The sequence below is a fragment of the Protobothrops mucrosquamatus genome, unplaced genomic scaffold (genome assembly GCF_001527695.2).
Source record: "Protobothrops mucrosquamatus isolate PMUCROS unplaced genomic scaffold, P.Mucros_1.0 scaffold4487, whole genome shotgun sequence".
NCBI lineage: Eukaryota > Metazoa > Chordata > Lepidosauria > Squamata > Viperidae > Protobothrops > Protobothrops mucrosquamatus.
The window spans coordinates 26,323-48,411 of record NW_015390394.1 but is presented as its reverse complement, the minus strand read 5'-3'; the positions used below and the strand labels follow the sequence as shown (position 1 = coordinate 48,411).

Below are 22,089 nucleotides of genomic sequence, written 5' to 3'. Positions count from 1 at the left end.
GGAGGAGAAGTAAATTTACGTTGTATTATTTACACGGGAAAACCTCAGATTCAGCTCTCGCTACTTCTGTAACCATTTAAGCTTCCGTAAAGTATATTCTTGGCAACAACGAACGGCCAGCGGTCTTTCTTTGCTAGATGGCTGAGTGGGATGGTTTCACTTAGTAATCTCTGCAGTCCCAATTGTTGTCGTTAACTGAATGCTAGGGTTATAGGCAAGGCAACTTCTTGCTGGTTCCCACAACCAAATAACTGGGAAGTCCCAGGTGATTTGCTAGCAGGCCAGCAGGCAGGTAAATAGCTACTGCTGAGTAGGAGAGGGCAGGAGGGGATGCCCAAGTGTGTGAAGGAGGCTCAGCAGGAGTCAGGGAGGTGCAGAGAGGGTGTCTGGAGGAGTGGTAGGGGAGGCGTGGCAAAGCCCAGGCAGGGTGCATGGTGTGCAAGTGGCTGGTGTGAGCACAGAGGGGATGGGGAAGGATGCATAGGTGGGAACGACCCAATGATTTATGACTGTCCCTGCTGGCTTTCCCACTGACTCCTTGGGGAAGCCAGCAGGAAAAGTCATGAATGGCAATCACAAGATCACGGGGGCTGTAACCAATTGTAAAGTTGATGAGTGCCCAGACTACGATCACATGACTGCGGGAACGCTAGGATGGGGGAGCGCCGAGGGCCAGTCGTAACCACTATTCTTTCAGCACTGCTATAACTTCAAACATTTGCTGAGTGAATGGTCATAAGCCGAGAACTACCTGTATATTCCATAAGCCTGGCTGGGTTTGGACAAAATGCAGGCTAAATCTAAAACAGGATTTCCCATCCTCAGCTGGGAGGATAGGGGTGTCACACAGAAGCAAAGAATGGACTGCAGAACAGTAGCAAATTCCAATGGAACAGTTGGGCTGTGTCAAGGTTCCAACTAATGAAACACTTCAAAGAACTTCCAGGCATTTTATCCTTAAAAAGTCTTTTTATTTATGTGACAAAATGTCGGCACAGGCATGATAAGGAATGCTAGGATCTGAAAATCTCCACCCACCGAGCAGTTATTTTTGCTAGCATTCCACTCCCTATTTTGCTGTCACAATTTACGTTCCCCAATTAGTGTGAAGGGCAAAGGTTCCCTTCCTTTCCCTTCCGTGGCTTTTCCCTCCTCCCTCATTCTCTTCTGCATTAACTCTAAAAATACCAGACAGTTCTGCATATTTTGTCAAAGCAAGAATATCCAATATTAGCAGCGTTGACAGGCTGATTGGCCACTCAAAACGACCAAGATTATTTTGCGGTGGGAATAAAAAAAATGAGCGTTCTTTGGAAATACTATTCTCTAAAAACACAAATTTTATTTCCCACTTGAAAGATTCGAAATGTTTCGTGCGCCCTCGTTTGTCATAATGTCTGAACTTGTACATGTGCACATGCGTGTGTGTGTGCAAACATCAGCTGGTAAGGTCTTTAGTTTTTTTATTTTGAGGGCCTCTCAAAATTTTCTCTCAAAAGAAAATGTGAGGGCCTCTCAAAAGAGCGTCAAGGTCTTCTTTCTGTAGGGACAAGGTTCCACTAGGAGGGAGCTGCCATGGAGAAGGCCTTCTTCTTGGTCCCACTTAGAAGTGGGTCATGTAAATGAAGGTTCAATCATCCAGGCCAAAAGTATCTCAAAAGGTGAAATCATGGCAACTGGACCAAAGTTTATTAGAAGTGGTCCTAGGGCAATGGTGGCGAACCTATGGCACGGGTGCCAGAGGCGGCACTCGGAGCCCTCTCTGTGGGCACACGCACCGTCTCCCCAGCCCCACCTCTTCCCACGACCCCCTCCTCACCAGCAGCCACCCCAGAGAAGAGTCACCCCTGGGCGCACCCCACTTGAAGCAGCGCAGCCAAGGACATGGTAGCTGGGCAGCGGGGACAAGACTCCGCCCTTGCGCCCCGTCGCGTGCAGATGATGCTGTGGGGCACAGGCGGAGGGCGTGGTGATCTGTGGTGGGCCGTGGAGGTGGTGGGTGGCCCAGTGGGCAGGGCGGAGCGGGGACAGGGGTGGGGGGCAGTTTTGGGGGCACTTGGTCTCTAAAAGGTTCACCATCACTGTCCTAGGGTTTTCCTTAGAAGAGGGCTCTAGGACAGGGGTAGGCAACCTTGGCCCTTTTATGACTCCTGGACTTCAACTCCCAGAATTCCTGAGCCAGCACGGCTCAGCTTGGAAACCTCTCCCTTTCCCCTCAGCATGGCTGGCTCAGGAATTCTGGGAGTTGAAGTCCACCAGTCATAAAAGAGCCAAGGTTGCCTACCCCTGCTCTAGGTCTTTCCACACTTGTATGGAGCCACTCATACACTGCTTGCTAATGGATTCCAGACAGGGCTGGCCACTCTGCTTTGGCCCTTCCTCCCCTTTGTGGTCCTTGAAGGCCGCTGCAGAAACAGGAGAAGGAAAGGACCCGGGAGAAGCAGGAAAAGATCTTACCCGGATGAACTGCTGGAACCGCTTGTCCCGAGTGAAGAGCTCTTTGTAGAGCTTGACAGCTTTGGTGTGATGGCTGCAGAACTCTGAGTAGGCCTTCTTCATTTGCTCGGCAGTAGGGCCTGAAAACTGAAAGGCAGGATTGCTTGGACTAGTAATGAAGGCACTAAACTAGAAACTAGGAGACGGCGAGTTCTAGTTCTGCCTGAGGCATGAAATCTGTCTGGGTGATTTTGGGCCAATTACCAGGTGGTGAGTTCTAGTTCTGCCTGAGGCATGAAACCCGGCTGGGTGACTTTGGGCCAATTACCAGGAGACGGTGAGTTCTAGTTCTGCCTCAGGCATGAAACCTAGCTGGGTGATTTTGGCCAATTACCAGGTGGTGAGTTCTAGTTCTGCCTGAGGCATGAAATCCGGCTGGGTAATTTTGGGCCAATTACCAGGTGGTGAGTTCTAGTTCTGCCTGAGGCATGAAACCCGGCTGGGTGACTTTGGGCCAATTACCAGGAGACGGTGAGTTCTAGTTCTGCCTGAGGCATGAAACCCGGCTAGGTGACCTGGGGCCAGTCACCATCTCCCTGCCCAACTCACCTCACAGGGTTGTTGTTGAGGGGAAAACAAAAGGAGGAAGGAGTACAGGTAGTCCTCGACTTACTGCCACAATGGAGCCCAAACTTTCTATGGCTAAATGAGACATTTATTGAGTTTTGCCCCATTTTACGACCTTTCTTGCCACAGTGGTTAAGTGAATGACCAGCTTCCCTGTTGACGTTGCTTGTCAAAAGGTCGCAAAAGGGGATCACGTGACTCCGGGACGCTGCGACAGTCATAAATGCCAACCAGTTGCCAGGGGCCTGAATTTTAATCATGTGACCATGGAGATGCTGCAGGGTTTGTAACTGTGAAAAACGGTCGTAGGTCACTTTTTGGGGTACCGTCATAACTTTGAACGGTCACTAAATGAACTGTTGTAAGTCGAGGACTACCTGTATTAGATATGTTTGCCACCTTGTTTATAAAATAACAATACAGGCGGGATATAAATAAATAGTGAGAGGGGGGAAGACGCAAGAGCGGAGCCGGTGGGGAGAGGTCCTCTGTAAGGAGGCGCCTTCCCATACCTGCTGGATCAGGATGTCTCCCAGGCGGTTGATTACAAAATTCTTGGGGCTGCCGTCAGCCAGAGATTCCTTCCGGCGTTCCAAAAGGCGGGCCAGGAAGCTGCCATGGATCTCACTGAGCTCGTCCACGCAGGGGAACATGCTCTGCACCACCGAGGCGTCCATCTGCAGGTCTTCCAGCATCCCCTTGCGAAAGAGGTTGGTCATGATCTTCAGGGTCTGGACGTGATGCAGCTCTGTCTGGATCAGCTCTGCAGGGACAGGCAGGAGAAAGAAACTAGGCTGGGGGACAAACGGGGGCTGGGCTGGAGGTCCTAAAAACAGGGAAGGATAGAATCTCACAACTGAGTAACAACAGCGTGTCCTGAAAACAGAGCAACAGGGTTGGAAGGGACCTTGGAGGTCTTCAATTCCAACCCCCTGCTCAGGCGGGAAACCCTGCTTGCACCAGAGGGCAGGACGAGAAACAATGATTGGAAACTGATCAAAGAAAAGAAGCAACCTGGAATTAAGGAGAAACTTCCTGACGGTGAGGACAATCAACCAGTGGAACAGCTTGCCATCAGGAATCGTGGGCGCTCCATCCCTGGAGATTTTCAAGAAGTCACTTGTTTGAGATGGCATAGGTTCTCCTGCTTGAGCAGGGGGCTGGACTAGGAGACCTCCAAGGTCCCATTCTATTCTATTCTATTCTATTCTATTCTATTCTATTCTCATTCTGTTCTATTATTTTCTGTTCTAGTCTGTTCTAGTCTATTCTATTCCCATTCTCTATTCTATTCTATTCTATTCTATTCTATTCTATTCTATTCTATTCTATTCTATTCTCATTCTGTTCTATTATTTTCTGTTCTAGTCTGTTCTAGTCTATTCTATTCCCATTCTCTATTCTATTCTATTCTAGTCCCATTCTCTATTCTATTCTATTCTATTCTATTCTATTCTATTCTATTCTATTCTATTCTATTCTAGTCACATTCTGTTCTGTTCTATTCTATTATTTTCTGTTCTAGTCTATTCTATTCCCATTCTCTATTCTGTTCTGTTCTGTTCTGTTCTGTTCTATTGTATTGTATTGTATTGTATTGTATTGTATTGTATTGTATTCTATTCTATTCTATTCTATTCATATATGCTATTCTATTCTATTCTATTCTATTCTATTCTATTCTATTCTATTCTATTCTAGTCCCATTCTCTATTCTATTCTATTCTATTCTATTCTATTCTATTCTATTCTATTCTAGTCACATTCTGTTCTGTTCTATTCTATTATTTTCTGTTCTAGTCTGTTCTAGTCTATTCTATTCCCATTCTCTATTCTGTTCTGTTCTGTTCTGTTCTGTTCTGTTGTATTGTATTGTATTGTATTCTATTCTATTCATATATGCTATTCTATTCTATTCTATTCTATTCTATTCTATTCTATTCTATTCTATTCTATTCTATTCTATTCTATGCCAATGACTGTCCAATCTCTTATTTAAAACTCCCAGTATTGGAGCACCCAAAACTTCTGGATGAGAAACGGTTGCACTGATTAATTGTTCTCACTGTCAGGTAATTTCTCCTTATTTCTAGGTGGCTTCTCTCCTTGATTAGTTTCGGTCATCCATCCCACTTAGTTTAATTCGCAAAGAAAGACTCCTGGAGAAAAGTTGAATTGTTCTGGTATTATCTTGTTCTGCGTTGTCCTGCTCAGAAGGATACCGTGGGAGTGGGGTTGTTGGGGTCCCCACTACTCTGCTTAAGCTTTTACAACACTTTTTCAACATTGCACTCATTTTCCCAAGGCTTACACTGGGGGAGAGCATGGTACACAAATGTAATGAATGCATTACAAGAAAAAAAATCAGTTGTGCTCTTTAGGGCTTCCTCTTGGACCTTCCCAGGAAAGGGGGAGGGGGTTGGCCTCCATCGCTGGGGAGGGGGGGGCTGAGGGCGGAGGCCCTCAAGCTCACCGTAGATGACGTCTTGGCGCTTCATGACTTCCTTCTTGTGCTGCTGCAGGAAGCTGTTGTCCACGGCCAAACTCCAGGAATCTGCGTCAAAATCCTTCTCGTCCATCTCAAAGTCACTCATCAACTGGCTATAAAGGACTTCAGCTCCTGGGGGGAAGAAAGGGCAAGGTTGTGTGTGTGTGAATTTTGACCATGGGACCGTGGGAAACCTGTGATGTTGGTAAGGGCAAGAGCTGGTCACACAGCACTTTTTTCAGTGCCACTGCAATTCTGAATGGTTGTTAAACAAATGGTTGGGTTAAGTTGAGGACTAAAGAGGTGCTGGATGGAGGAAGGACAGAGTCTGATCTTCCCTGGTTCCAGAGGGCAGGACGTATCGCAAGAGGGATGACCAAGTACAGGTAGTCCTTGACTTACGGTTCATTTAGTGACCATTCAAAGTTACAATGGCACTGAAAAGTGTGACTCAGGACCGTTTTTCACAGTTACGATCTTTGCAGCATCCCCATGATCACGTGATTAAAACTCAGATGGTTCATATTTATGACGATTGCTGTGTCCCCTTTTGGGACCTTCTGCCAAGCAAAGTCAATGGGGGAAACCAGATTCACTTAACAACCGTGTGACTAATTTAACAGCTGCAGGGGTTCACTTAACAACTGGGACAAGAAAGGTCGTAAAACGGGCCAAACCCCACTTAACAAATGTCTCACTTAACAACAGAAAATTGGGGTTCAATAGGTTGAGGACTACCCCGTACCCTGTATTGGGAATGCAAGAGCAGTGGGAAAGTGGGGAGCAAAGACCAAAGGAGAAGATGAGGAGACGGAGAGAGGATCCCCAACTTTGCTTAGGGATGTTCTGAGCAAGGATCTCTTGTAACTCTAGGATTCTAAGCTACCGGAATTAAAAATGAAATAAGCAAGGAAGATTTCAACGTGTCAGGTTTCTATAGATACCACCTCTGCCACCTTCTATTTTTTCCCCACAACAGCCCTTCGCTAGGAAACGTGCCAAGTCTCCTGCTGCAATATTGCTCTATTTAGTACTCTTCCTGAACAGGCTTTCTAATTCTCTAGAAGACAGAAACCAAGTTCAACACAATCTTATTAGATTAATGGGCTGAAAGTAACATAATGGAATTAAGTAGAGGCAAAGGTAGAGTTCTTCCCCAAAGCAATGCATTTATAGGAATAATCCTGGGCTGGAAACCGAATAAGAAGCAAAAGTGTGATGGGGATGCATGGAAGGTTAGTGGAATTATAGGCTGCAACAGCAGCATTTCAGCATCAAAGGAAGTAAGACTTTTCATTGGTTCTGCTTTGGTCTGATCCTCTTTCAAGCCCACGGTCCAGTTTGGGGTTCCATTTTTCAAGGAAGGTTGACCAACTAGTTTTTTCTCTTATCCCATCACTCCACTGAACACTGAATTCCCATTGCTCTGTCTCACTTCTCATCTTTTCTCATCCTCTCATCTTTCCTATTATCTTCTCCTATTGGTTTCTTATGATTTATCAGTTGTTTATTATGATCTATGACCTATTATTTGCTGTTTATATGTATCTGGGGAGCTTATGCACCAGAATCATACTTGGCCAATAAAGAATTCTATGATTCTATGAACTGAGCAGGTTCGGAGAAGAGTAGCGGATGAACAGTCTTATCAAGAGATGGAAAAATCTGAGAAAAATAGACTGAAGGAGGTGAAGAATTACATCGCTCTTCAAACATGAAAATATTCCATGGAGAAGATGATCACAAGCTGTTCTCTAGCATTCCACAGCATACGATAATGGCTTGAAGTTACAGGAAGTGAGACAGTTTGGTGTAGTGGTGAAGATGCTGGCACAGAAAAGTGGGAGACGGTGAATTCTAGTTCCACCCTAGACATGAAAGCCAGCTTGGTGACTTTGGGCTAATCATTAGGAGACGGTAAATTCTAGTCCTGCCCTAAACATGAAAACTGGCTGGGTGACTACCAGGAGACAAGGAGTTCTAGTCCCGCCTTAGGCATGAAAGACGGCTGGGTGACTTCGGGCCAATCACCAGGAGACAAGGAGTTCTAGTCCCGCCTTAGGCATGAAAGACAGCTGGGTGACTTCGGGCCTGTTAGTTTCTCTCAGCTCAACTCACCTCATGTGGGGGAAATGGGAGGAGGGAAGAATATTAGGTATGTCTACCATTGGGATAAAAATAAAATGAATGAATGAATGTTACAGGAGCAAGTGAGAATGTGCTGACCCAACCTTTGGGGCTGGAACAGATTGCCCCCTAAGAAAAGTTCCCATTTTCCTGGGGTCTTCTGGAAGCTTGTAAAACTTTGGAGACCTGGAAAGCCTTTGGGTCTTAAATGCTGCAATGCTAGGAATGTTGTCTTCATTGTAATTGCTAATCTGTTTTTTTATATATATATATATATATTGCATTTTTGTTACTGCCTGTTACTCTGATTGCAACAGTTGCAGCTTTTGGACACTGCTTAAAGCAGCCTTGAAGAGACTTATAAAGGCAGAAATAAATAAAAAGGCAGATTGCCACTGTATCTTTGGAAGTTTTTTTTTTTTTTCTACCCGTCAGGACAGTTTGATGCAGGAACCAGTGACCTCTTCAGCCACAGGCTGGGCAGCCTTCTGTTTGGGAGGCTTCCATTGGACTTCCTGCACGGATCAGATGGTGGACCAGATGGCCTCAAAGGACCTTTTCCAAATTTTAGGATTTCACCTGTTTTCCTCCAGTGTGTGTGTGTGTGGGGGGGGAAGGAATCCAGACTGACCCCTCCAGCGTTTTCTGAACCATTTCTTTGAATGTCCTTGAAGTGTGTGCACATAAACACGGTTGTCGGTGTGTGAACCCTCCTCCCCTCACCTTCGTCAATGAGCGACTCGACGGACAAGGTGCGGTTGCGCATGTTCAGGGAGTCGGTGGACTGAGAGAGGATCCTCCGGATGCCCAGCGGGGATTCGTCGTTGAAGCTCCTGAAAAGGAAAGCAAAATTCATGGCCACGAGTGATTGTCATCGCAGGGAGTCCCCGACTTACAACGGTTCGTTTAGTGACCGTTCAAGGGTACAATGGCACTGAAAAAAGGACCGTTTTTCACAGTTAATGACCTTTGCAGCATCCCCCCAGGGTCACGCGATCAAGATTCAGACTCCTGGCAACTGGTTCATATATTTACGACGGTTGCAGTGTCCCGGGGTCACTTGGTTCCCTTTTGCGACATTCTGACAAGCCAAGTCAGTGGGGAAACCAGATTCACTTAACAACCCTGTGACTCACTTAACAACTGCAGCGATTCACTTAACAACTGTGACAAGTAAGGTTGGGCTCAACCGTGGTCGTAAGTCAAGGACAACCTGTATGAACTATCTTTGAGGTGCAGTGGACAAAACCTTTATCCTCTCCTGCCAACTGGCAGATGCTTTGGTGGGCACCAGTTGGAGGTGAGCTGTACACCTGCATTCCAGCAGAATAACAGAGTTGGAAGGGACCCTGGAGGTCTTCTAGTCCAACCCCCAACTCAAGCAGGAGACCCTATACCGGGGGGTAGGCAACCTTGGCTCTTTTATGACTCGTGGACTTCAACTCCCAGAATTCCTGAGCCAGCATGGCTCAGCTTGGAAACCTCTCCCTTTCCCCTCAGCATGGCTGGCTCAGGAATTCTGGGAGTTGAAGTCCACAAGTCATGAGAGGGCCAAGGTTGCCTACCCCTGCCCTATACCCATTCTGGACAAATGGCTGTCTAATCTCTTCTTGAGAACCTCCAGTGATGGAGCAGCCACAACCTCTGGAGGGAAGCCGTTCCACTTATTGTTAAATTTCCACTTGTTCCTTCTTGTCTGGCCCGCAGGTGCTTTGGAGAATAAGTTGACCCCCTCTTCTCTGTGACAGCCCCATAAATCTGCTATGATGCCACCCCTAGTCCTTCTTTTCACTGTCCGTGTTTCCCCCAAAGTAAGATCGGATCTTTTTTTTTCCCCTCCAAAAGAGGCACCAGGTCTTATTTTGGGGGGGGGGGATGTCTTTTATACTTACCTCCGGCACCGAAAGCGCCATACAGCTGGCCCACTTCTACGGCCGAAGGAGCAGCTTAATTCCGGTCTGCATTTTGCAGTCAAGGCCTTTATGGCAGGACACTGCAGCCGAGTACCGAGCTACGGATTCAATCCATAGCTCGGTTCTCGGCTGCAGTGGCCTTCCGCAAAGGCCTCTGACTAAGAAGTGGGCCGGTGAGGAGAGGCCCGGCTGTGAGGTAAGTGAGTGCGGGGCGCATGGGGCAGATCCACCCCTCCACCCCTGCCCTAGCTTGATTTTTAGGTGTGTGCCTCGCCCCAAAACTAGGGCTTATTTGGGGGGGGGGTTAGGGCTTATATTAGGCCCACCCCCAAAAATCAAGCTAGGGTTTATTTTCGGGGTAAGCCTTACTTTCGGGGAAACAGGGTAGAGTAGACATACCCGGTTCTTACAACTTTCAGAGCACCCCACAGATGTGTTTTTCCTGAATTTCACAGACAAATCCTCTGTTTGGTTAACTCACCCTGCAATGTTTGTCGTGGAGACACTTTTGGAAAGCGACAAGCTAGGACGGCCTCGGCGGGATCCCAGCAAGGTCTGCCGGAAACTCTCTGACGGGTAAATGGCAGAATTGGGACGCTCCCGTGTGATGGCTAAAAAACAGGAACAGGCACCCAGCGAGGGTTAGAAGGCAGACTAATAATAATAATAATAATAATAATAATAATAATAATAATAATAATAATAATAATAATAATAATAATAATAATAATAATAAAAATAAAAATAAAAATTGGAAGGGACCTTGGAGGTCATCTAGTCCAACCCCTTGCTCAGGCAGGAAACCCTATACCATTTCAGACAAATGGTCTCTTCTTAAAAACTTCCAGTGTTGGAGCATTCACCGCTTCTGGAGGCAGGTTGTTCCACTGGTTAATTGTTCTAACTGTCAGGAAGTTTCTCCTTAGTTCTAGGTTGCTTCTCTCCTTGATGAGTTTCCATCCGTTGCTTCTTCTCCTGCCTTCAGGCGCCTTGGAGAATAGCTTGACTCCTTCTTCTTTGGGGCAGCTCCTGAGATACTGGAACACTGCTATCATGTCCCCCCTCGTCCTTCTCTTCATTAAACTAGACATCCCCAATTCCAGCAGCCGTTCCTTATATGCTTTAGCCTCCAGTCCCTTAATCATCTTTGTTGCTCTTCTCTGCACTCTTTCTAGACATCTTTTTTACATCGTGGTGACCAAAAGTATTCCAAGTGTGGCCTTACCAAGGCCTTGTAAAGTAGTATTAACACTTCACATGTTCTTGATTCTATCCCTCTGTTAATGCAGCCTAGCACTGTTCTGTTCTTTTGAAACCCAGCCCTTTTGCATTTTTCAGGATGGAAAAAAAAATATATACTTTGGATGGCCATGAAGAAAAATCCTTTGGCTCAAGGCAACCTAGTACCCTTCTCCTTCTCTGGACCCAAGAAGAGCAATCCTGAAGATGTGATTAAAAAAAAAGGAAAGACTGTCTGGCACTCAAGAGTTGTCAAGATATCTCGAGAGCGGAAATGAGAAGAGAATCCAACACCCAATTTTCGATTTAAAAAGGGATGCAAGTTCAAGAGTGTCAATCAAATCCCATTCTCGGTTTATTTTCTAGTTCTTAGCTTTTAAAACGATGATCTGTATCCCACCCTTCTTATGTTAGACTACGACCATAACAAAGATTTGATATACAGGTAGTCCTCTACTTATAACCATTCGTTTAGCGACAGTTCAGAGTTACAATAGCACTGAAAAATGGTGACATGACCGTTTTTCACACTTATGACCATTGCAGGTGATTTACATTTGGATGCTTGACTCACATTTATGACGCCTGCAGCGTCCCGGGGTCACGTGATGCCCTTTCGTGACCTTCTGACAAGCAAAGTCAATGGGGGAAGCCAGATTCACTTAACAACCAGGTGACTAATTCGACAACTGCAGTGATTCGCTTAAGAAACGTGGCAAGAAAAGTCGTAAAATGGGGCAAAATTCACTGAGCAAATGTCTCACTGAGCAACATAAATTTTGAGCTGAACTGTGGTCGTAAGTCGAGGACTGCCTGTATAACAGCCTGTACCAAAGACAGGAAGCTGCTCCTTGCTCTCTGGGCATCGGCTGGACTTGCAAGCAGGGGATTCCCAGCCCCCCCAAACTCACTTTTATTCCTGAGGGACACTGTCTGCAACGCCGAACTGTTCTTCAGCAAGGCGGCTTTTTGCTGCTGCAGGGGGGGGCAAGAGAAGGAAGAAAGAAGACATCAAAAAATAGCAGTTTGATCAAACTCAGATCAAGAAGCCTGGAAGGTCCTTGTCTATTTTTCAGGGAGCTAAGATAGCTCTCTTAGCCCAACCCTCCTCACAGAGTTACTGTTGAGGAGCAAATAGGTGGAGGAAGTCAGGTTGGATATGTTTACCACCCTGAGTTATTTGTAAAAAAAAGGGGGGGGGTACAAATAAATAAATAGTCCATCAATCGATCTTAGGAAGAGAAAACACCCCTTCCCGAAATTTCTGTCCCCATTTTCTGTCTGGCAGAGGGCTTTTATAAAAGACTAGCTGTCCCCGGCCACGCGTTGCTGTGGCTCAGTCTGGTAAAAGCGTGTGTTGCTTTTACGTCCAACAGATGGCGCTGTTTTTCAAAAAAAGCATGTTTTTACCTGTCACAGGTGTGACATCTATATAATATAGGTATATGAAAACACGCGCGTATTCGAATGCGACGTTGTGTCAAAATTTCAAAGCAATCGGTGAAGAACTTTCGGAGATTTAAGATTGTGAACAAACGAACATTTACATTTTTATTTATACATAGATTGCAGATGTAGACTCTCTGAGGCCCAGCCTCCTTCCTCCTAGATCAGTAGTGGCGAACCTATGGCACGCGTGCCAGAGGCAGCACTTGGAGCCCTCTCTGTGGGCACACATGCTGTTGCCCCAGCCTCGCCTCCCCCCATGACCCCCTCCTCACCACCAGCCCCTCTGGAGGAGAGTCGCCCCCGAGGGTGGCCCACGCGGAGCAGCGCAGCCAAGGACATGGCAGCCAGGCAGCGTGGACAAGACTCTGTCCTCATGCTCCATCGCGCACAGTTGGTGCGGGCAGAGGGCATGGCCGCCATGGTGCTGCTGGGCTGCCTGGGCGATCTCCGGCGGGCCCTGGAGGCGGTGAGTGGCCCTGCGGGCAAGCAGGGCAGGGGGCAGGCTAGAGGCGGGGCCAGTTTTGGGGCACTCGGTCTCTAAAAGGTTCGCCATCCCTGTCCTAGATCCTCTGGAAACCCCTGGACAGAGAATATCTTTTTTTTAAAAAAAAAATATATCTGTGAATTGCCAAATGAATTACTGAGCCCTTCTCATCCCTGGCACTTTCCAAGGGTCAGCCGAGGGACGAATGGCCCTATGCTACTGATGATCCAAAGGGCAATGAAGCCCCTTTGTGAAATGCCCTTCCAGTCTTTAGTTTTAGGGTCATGCTTCAAAGCTTGAGGATGTTTTCAAAAGCAGAAGTTGATTGTCCCCAGGTCCGAAATCAGGGCGAGGCAACGGGAAGGGCAGAGGGCCGTGCCTGCCTGCCTGCCTGCCAATCCTCTTTTGCCACCACCTGCTCACCTTTTGCTTGACTTTGGTGCAGTTTGGTAGGCTGTCTTTGCATCGGTTGTGGATGGTCACATTACAGGCTGGAAAGGAAAAACAAAGGCGGTTTGAGAAAGAGACGTCAAAATACATCGGTTGCACGTAGACGCAAACCCACACGGATTGGCACACTTGACTGATCTCCAAAAGCTGCACTTCATCAGCAGGTGGGTGGGACACCACTAGGAAATCCTAGGGCCATAGGTCAGGAGTCCCCAACCCCCAGGCCGTGGACCGACACCGGTCTGTGGCATACCAGAAATCCATAAAAGATCAACTTTTAAATGGTCGAGGGCAGCGGTCTCCAACCTCAAAAGGTTGGACCAGAACAAGAAAACACATGTGAAACATGGGACCCTCCTTTCTCCCAACTAAGATGATGGCTCATCTCCTCCTGGATGCTCTCGTGGATCACACTAAGACAAAAGGTGGATTGCGGGATTTGGGTTTCAGGTAAGTCTCTGCTAAGCTAGTTGTGGTTTGTAAACCACGATTGATGGCTTAGAGCATTACCTGAAGACAGCCTGTTTGCCTTAATTCAACAAGCCATGTTTTTTAAATAAATGTAAGTTAGTGTGATGTGTGAAGACAGGTTGACTGGAAGCTGCCAAGATTTAATAGAGCCTTGTTGAAGCAAAGCTTTATCACAAGCCTGCAAAATAGCAATAGCAACAGCACATATATACATATATACAAATATACATACATACATACATACATAATGTACACACACACACACACACACACACACACACACATCCCGCTTCATAGCGCTTTACAGCCCTCTCTAAGTGGTTTACAGAGTCAGCCTCTTGCCCCCAAGGGTCCTCATTTTACCGACTTCAGAAGGATGGAAGGCTGAGTCAACCTGGAGGCAGTCAGGATCAAACTGCCGGCAGTGGGCAGAGTCAGCCTGCAATGCTGCATTCCAACCACTGCGCCATCACGACTCTTACAGTCTTGTAGCTATGATCGATATATCAGGTATGTTAAGTCCCACTGACTTCCAGAATATAGTATTTTAGTATGAGAAAAGTAAGATGCTGCACTTAGGCAGGAAAAACCAAATGCATAAGTAGCTGAGGTGGCACTTGACACAACAATAGTAACTCCTTGGACTCCTAGTGGATAATCCCTTAAATATGAGCCATCCGTGTGCCGCAACTGCCCCAAAAGCCAACACACCCCTAGGCTATATCAACAAAGGGATAGTTTTAAGATCACGAGAAGTGTTAGTACCACTTTATACCACAGTGGTCAGACCACATTTGGACTACTGTGTCCAATTCTGGTCACCATGATGCAAAAATGATGTTGAGAGCCTGGAAAGGGTGCAGAGAAGAGCAACAAAGATGATCAAAGGTCTGGAGACTAAACTGTATGATGAACAGTTGAGGGAACTAGCTGTGTCTAGCCTACCGAAGAGAAGGATTGGGGGGGCATGATAACTGCCTTCCAGTAGTACTTGAGGGTCTGTTACAAAGAAGAGGGGATTGACTTATTCTATAAGGAACCTGAGGAGTAGGACAAGAAGTAAAGGGTGAAAGCTTATCAAAGACAGATCCAACTGTAGAACTAAGGAGAAATTTTCTGACAGTGAGAATAATTAATCAATGAAATAAACTTGCCTCCTGGGGTTGTGAATGCTCCACCACTGGAGGTTTTCAAGAAGAGACTGGACCACCATTTGACTGAGATGGTGTAAGACTCCTGCCTTGAGCAGAGGGTTGGACTAGAAGACCTCTGAGGTCCCTTCCAGCCCTATGATTCTATGATTCTAATCCACGGCCTAGTACAGTGGGATAGATAGGTACGACAAATGCATTAAAAGAGGGCAATTTGAGGAGATCTGAGAAAGAAGTCAGCCCCTCTAGGTACAATCAGATGGACCCTGGGATTCAATAAGCCTTTGAAACTTCCACCTACTGGTCTCTCAGGAACAGTTCCACTAACATGTCCATTCCTTAGAGAGGTTTGCTCTCATATACCATCTAGAAAAGGGCTTTTCAACCTTTTCATCCATTGTGCCACTTTTAGGATATGGCAACATCCGAGTACCACCAGTCGCCTAGCAAGGGGTCAAAAACCCGATGACCAAAAAAAAAGGAAAAAAGTGATGAAGTACAGGTAGTCCTCGACTTACAACAGTTCGCTTAGTGACTGCTCAAAGTTACAATGGCACTGAAAAAAGTGCCCCCCAAGGCACAGCCGAGCAAGACACCTGCCTGCCCACCCGGTGGCGCTCTTCCTCCTGTCCCAGGTTTCCATTGTTGTGAGCATTTCTGTTGAGGATTGGCAGCGTGTGTGGGGTGGGGGTGTTTGGTTTTTATCCCCCCCGTCTGCTGGGTGGTTGCAGCAGGTTTTGGTCACTTCACATGACCCTGGGACATTGTGACCGTCATAAATAGGAATCAGTTGCCAAGCATCTGAATGTAAATCACAAGACCCTGGAGATGCTGCGACATTCCAGCTGATCGGCGCTTCTTCTGGGCTCAGCAGAAGCACCAGGATCAGTGCCGAGCTCCAGCTGGGGCCTGGCGCTGATCCTGGCGCTTCCGCTGAGCCCTGACAGCCCCGAAGAAGTGCTGATCAGCTGGAGCCTGGCGCTGATCCTGGGGCTTCCTCTGAGCCCTGACAGCCCTGCAGCTCCAGCCGTCTCTCGCTCAGGCTTGTGCGGTGCTGCCACCGGTTCAGCTCATTCCCCTCCCCCGCTACCACTTTTCTAGGATGGTCGCGTATCACCTGCCAGGTGCCAATGTACCACAGGTGGTACCCGTACCACTGGTGGAAAAGCCCTGGTTTAGAAGGCAGACTGTGTAGATCAAGCAAGTCAATTTGGAATCCAGATCCCAATGCATAGTTCAAAAAACTTAAGACTGTCCTTGATTTACCCCTAGACTCCAGAGGGCTTAAAAAATCCACTTGGTTTTTAGGGAATCTATACTTTTTCTTCAGTACTCAGAATATCCTGCAGTTCCCATTGTAGCCTAAAGGACGCGGCCCCTTCACCAATTCAGTGACTCAGAGAACTGTTGAGAAACCCAAGGCGGGCGGGAAGTGATCTGAACAGGAAGAGAACTTGACTGTTCAAAGAGTCATTTCCTGATTGTGTCTGTACTGGGAAAGGAAGGGAAGGGCAGGGCAGGAGGGGAGAGCCGCAGATCTATTGTGGAGTTTTAAAAGAAGCAGCTGCTACAGATGCCAGTCTGCACTGAGAAGGTGGGGGGGGGGTGTTTTGGACCGGAGGGAGACTGGAGGCTCAATTTTTTCCCCGAGCCATTTTCTCTCTCTCAAAAGCCCCACACTTGGTTTATGGCGGCTTGCTAAGAAACTGGAGAGGATCTCATTGCAGATGCTGCACAACCACGCAGGCCTGCTGGTTCTAGTCCAGGAGAACTCGTCCGCTCCATGCAAGGAAAAGAAAAGGCCAGGCCGAATCTGAAGAAGCAGACCCCAGGCACGGTCTCAGGGCTTCCCAAGAGCTGCTGGTGGTAACAGCAAGGAAGTCAGAATCAGAATAGAGCTGGAGGGGACCTTGGAGGACTTCTAGTCCAGCCCCCTGTTCAAGCAGGAGATCCTGTACCATTTCAGACAAGTCTCTAGTCTGCACAGCGGCACAAGATGCTCTACAGCTCGTCTTTTCTACTTTTATTCGGAGCGGGAAACAGAGAGACGGAACCTGCAGAAATCCTGGAAGAATTATAATACAGGTGGTCCTCGACTTAACAGCAGTTCACTTAGTGACCGTTCAAAGTTACAACCGGCACTGAAAAAAAATATTGACGACCATTTTTCACACTCATGACCATTGCATCCTCCCCATGGTCACGTGATCAAAATTCAAAAGCTTGGCAACTGGCATGTACTTATGACAGTTGCTGTGTCCCGGGGTCATGTGATCCCTTTTTGCAACCTTCTGACCAGCAAAGTCAATGGGGAAGCTGGATTCGCTTAACAAGCGTATTTCTAATTGAACAACTGCAGCGATTCACTTAACAAATGGGGCGAAACTCACTGAATAAGTTTTTCACTTACAAACATAAATTCTGGGCTCAGTTGTGGCCATAAGTCGAGGACTACCTGCATTGGGACCCCTCTTGCAAAGATAGACACCCCCCCCGAGACAAATTTGATTTCATGAACATAATTAATATTCTTATACTACACCATGTAAGTAGTCCTCGACGTACAACCACAATTGGGACCAGGATTTCCATTGTTAAGCAAGGTAGTAAAATGAGAGGTGCCCAATTTTTGGCCATGGAGAAGCGAATCACTTCTGTTGTTAAGTGAATCGTCTGATCCTTAAGCGAATCCAGCTTTCCCCCTTGACACTGCTTGTCGGAAGCCACTGGGAAGGTAGCAAGTGGCAATCACACAACCCTGGGACGCTGCAACGGTTGTGAATACATGCTGTTTTCCTTGTTCCCTTCTGGGAGGAGGAGGCTTCGTGGTATCCGAAGCAGAACATCCAGATTCAGCCATAGTTTCGTTCCATACAGCATTAACCTTGTGAACTCTCAAGCTTCCTCCTTCCGTTATATATTCAAGATGGACAGTATTTAATATTTATTTGCTATGTACAGTATAAGTAGGGATGTGGGTCTATACATATGTTGTTCATAGTATGTTTAGGTGTGTGTCATGTATGTGTTTCACTTTGAGAGCGGGCAACTAAATTTCATTTTTGATGTGTGCCGTTGTGCCCACAGTAAAAAAATGACAATAAAGGTTATCTTATGCTGGTTACTAAGTGCCCAATTTTTGATCATGTAATGGTAGAGATGCTGTGACATTCATTTAAGGGTAAAGATCAGTTGTAAATATCACTTTTTTCAATGCCATTATAACTTTGGTCACTAAATGAATGGTTGTAAGTCAAGGGGATCCTCTCCTCTCTCTCCCTCTCCTCTATCTCTCCCTCTCCTCTTCTCCCCTCCCACTTTGGACTTCCCCTGAGATATTTTTATGACTATCCAGTCTATTCTCCAGCTCTGCATTTCCTAGTGGTCTCCTGTCCAGGTTTCAAACAGTTTGCTTAACTTTTAAATTCATCCAAAGCTGATTATGTGCTACCACCTAGCTGGACTTAGTATAAATATTGGTTATTTTTGAACTGAACGAAGTCCGGTAAACATACTTTAAAAGCTGACTAAACCGATTCCTTAAGGGGCCATTTTTCCACTGGTAAGTTGTTTTCAACTCTAAAGAGCAGCCTGACTTTTCTTCTTAGCTCTCTTCTTCCTCGATCAAAATTAAAGTTTTCAGAATCAGCAGCAGCAAAAGCACCTGGCAGCAGAAGAGGAAGCGATGTCGTGTTCGTGATGCGGAGGAAGAAAAGATGCGATTGAGGAAGCCAATTCCCCATTATGGGGCATAAACAGTAAAAGGAAGTGAGAATGTCTTTGCGAAGCCTTTTCCAGGGTCAAAGGCACTTGGCTGCAGTGGCTTTAAGGCAGCCAGACAGTGCACCAAAGTGTACTCTGTGGATATGAAGTTCCCTAGTTACGTCTCCCTTGTTCTTGGTCGTCAACGGAGTTAAACAAGGACTCCTTGGGCTTTTCCGCACCACTAAGCTCTCCTCTCGTCCTGGAGTTGACATAAAATCGTTTCTTTTTTTGGTTTGTAAGCTGCCCAGGGTCATCTTATTGGGGAGATAGATGGCATATAAACTTAATAAAGTAAAATAAATGACACTGGTCTTGAGATTTGCCAGATGAGTTTAAGATAAGATGGAATCCTGCGCTGGGTAGAGGGGTGGACTAGAGGATCTTTAAGATCCTTTCTGCGTTTATGAAGGCAACCCCAGGCAGCATTGTCAGGCAAGGGCAACGTCCTTCCTCCCTTCCTCTCACTGAAGACCTGGGGAGGGGGAGGGGGGAGGAAAAACCTGATCCAGATCTAGGACTGTCAAAGCTAGATGTCGCCAAAGAGATGCTGCAAGCCCCTCCCTCTGACACGAGCTCACCTGTCCATTGGGGATACAGTCATGGTTTGGGGCTTAATGTCGTGATCATATTCACACGTGCCAAGGGCAAGAGCCAAAAGAACAAACTTGGTTTTTTACCTGCATTCCACAATGGAATGGAACAGAACAGAATAGAACAGAATATAGAAAACAGAAAACAGAATAGAATAGAATAGAATAGAATAGAATAGAATAGAATAGAATAGAATAGAATAGAATAGAGTAGAGTAGAACAGAATAGAATAATAGAATAACAGAACAGAACAAAATATAGAAAACAGAAAATAGAATAGAATAGAATAGAATAGAATAATAGAACAGAATAATAGAATAGAATAATAGAATAGAAACTAGAATAGAACAGAATATAGAAAACAGAAAATAGAATAGAATAGAACAATAGAACAGAATAATAGAATAGAATAGAACAGAATATAGAAAACAGAAAATATAATAGAATAGAATAATAGAATAGAATAGAACAGAATATAGAAAACAGAAAATAGAATAGAATAGAATAATAGAATAATAGAATAGAACAGAATATAGAAAACAGAAAATAGAATAGAATAGAATAATATAGAATAGAACAGAATATAGAAAACAGAAAACAGAAAATAGAATAGAATAGAATATGGACTGGGAAAGAATAGAATAGAATAGAATAGAATAGAATAGAATAGAATAGAATAGAATAGAATAGAATAGAATAGAAAGAATAGCAATAGCAGTAGCATTCTTTATTGGCCAAGCATGATTGGACACACAAGTACAATCATTAATCATAAAATACAACAACTGATGAATCATAGATACCAATGTGAGAAGAGGTAGTAGGAAAGATGAGAAGGATAATACCAAATGCAGCCCTACTACTTGGCTTTAGGCCTAACGCAGAGCTGTGGGAATTCGGTGTTCAGCAGAGTGATGGGACTGGGGGAAAACTATCCTTGTGTCTAATTGTTTTGGCATGCAATGCCCTGTGGCAGCATCCAGATGGGAGAAGTTGAAACAGTTTACGTCCAGGATGTGAGGGGTCTGTAGTTTTAAAGCTTGCTGGCTACAGGGTCTTATTGTTCAGTGACAGGGGCCTCCCCCACCTTTGGAAAAGGAAAGTTACAAGGCCAGAGAACTGAACGGTCCCAGATAAGGGCCCAGAAGACAACGGACACCATTCAGCCAGACGATGCCCCTGGCTGCCAATGGCCCTGGGATGGCTTGATTGCACAAACACAACTTTGCACCCCCCCAAGCCGAACTCCACGGTTAAACAAGGGGAAACCAGCAAAATCTGGCTGCAGCCCAGTTGTGAAACAACGAGCAAGGAGAGGGCAGGGACCCAGCCTGGGAGCCTTGGCAAGATTGCGGGGGCTCCCGTCCAGACCCGGATCCTGCACATCAGGCATTTATTTCTCTTACAAAAAGGTGCGATATTGCGCCTTGACTGGTGCCTCGCGCATGGATACAGCTAGTTCTCGACGTACGACCACAATCGAGCCCAAAATTTCTGTTGCTAAGTGAGACATTTGTTAAGTGAGTTTTGCCCCATTTTACGACTTTTCTTGCCACAAGTGGTTGAGTGAATCCCTGCAGTTGGTAAATTAGGAGCACGGTTGTTAAGTGAAACTGCTTTCCCCAAGCGGCTCAATTTTGAGCATGTGACCATGGGGGACACTGCAGTGGTCGTTAAGTGTGAAAAACGGTCCTAAGCCACTTTTTTTCAGGGACATTGTAACTTTGAACGGTCACTAAATGAACTGCTGTAAGTCGAGGACGACCTGTACACCCTTTGGGCCAAATGGCAGAAGAAGGAGGGCCACACTTGGAATCCTGCGTCCAGTTTTGGTCACCGCGATGTAAAAAAGATGCTGAGACTCTAGAAAGAGTGCAGAGAAGAGCAACAAAGATGATTAGGGGACTGGAGGCTAAAACATATGAGGAACGGCTGACGGAATTGGGTATGTCTGGTCTAGTGAAAAGAAGGACGAGGGGTGACATGATTGCAGTCTTCCAGTATCTCAGGGGCTGCCCCAAAGAAGAGGGAGTCAAGCTATTCTCCAAGGCGCCTGAAGGCAGGACAAGAAGCAACAGATGGAAACTAACCAAGGAGAGAAGCAACCTAGAACTAAGGAGAAACTTCCTGACAGTGAGAACAATTAACCAGTGGAACACCCTGCCTCCAGAAGCTGTGAATGCTCCAACACTGGAGGTTTTTAAGAAGAGACTGGACAGCCATTTGTCCGAAATGGTACAGGGTTTCCTGCCTGAGCAGGGGGTTGGACTCGATGACCTCCAAGGTCCCTTCCAATTTTATCATCATCATCATCATCATCATCATCATCATCATCATCATCATCATCATCATCATCATCTATAATAGGGGTCTCCAACTCTGGCAACTTTAAGACTTGTGGACTTCAACTCCCAGAATTCCCCAGCCAGCCAAGCTCCCTCGACAGCGACATAATTCAAACATAGTTCAAATATGAAAAACACAAACTGAAGAATGCCTCCACTATCCACCACGACGGTAAACAAAGGTTAATTGGTGTGCATGCAGCTCTGTATCTTTGACTTCATTAGGCGGGCAAGTATTTACATTAAAACACATTGCAAAAGGAAAATTGATTTTGAATCAATTTCTTTAAAATCTGTCTCAAATGTACTAAGTCTGCATTAACATTTCCTGGACTGATGAATTAACCAAAAGGGCTGGTTTCACACAACACATCAATAAGTCCAAGCTACTCCCTGGAGATCCATCTCCCCAGGTCCAGTCCACCCTAATTTACAGCAGGGGAGAGAAATCCCAACAGGACTGTCTGCTTAGCAAGTGGCTGTTGCAGCTCGCACAGAATGGGCAGCCTTCGCACACCAAGTCTGGGATTAGGGTGCACCCACACAGCTTCTC

General features: G+C 46.1%; 1 protein-coding gene across 1 annotated transcript in view; it reads right to left on the bottom strand.

Moving 5' to 3' along the window:
• Positions 1-2,457: 2,457 nt before the first annotated feature.
• LOC107299054 (rho guanine nucleotide exchange factor 2-like) overlaps positions 2,458-22,089 on the bottom strand; it is a gene marked incomplete at its 3' end in the record, with an annotated part of 30,901 nt that continues 11,269 nt past the window's right edge. Inside the window, exons 2-8 of the mRNA XM_015828420.1 lie at positions 13,187-13,254; positions 11,742-11,805; positions 10,073-10,202; positions 8,402-8,511; positions 5,537-5,680; positions 3,576-3,826; positions 2,458-2,583 (exon numbers count right to left, since the gene is read on the bottom strand). Coding sequence (XP_015683906.1) covers positions 2,458-2,583; positions 3,576-3,826; positions 5,537-5,680; positions 8,402-8,511; positions 10,073-10,202; positions 11,742-11,805; positions 13,187-13,254 — 893 coding nt within the window. The remainder of the gene's footprint in view (positions 2,584-3,575; positions 3,827-5,536; positions 5,681-8,401; positions 8,512-10,072; positions 10,203-11,741; positions 11,806-13,186; positions 13,255-22,089) is intronic.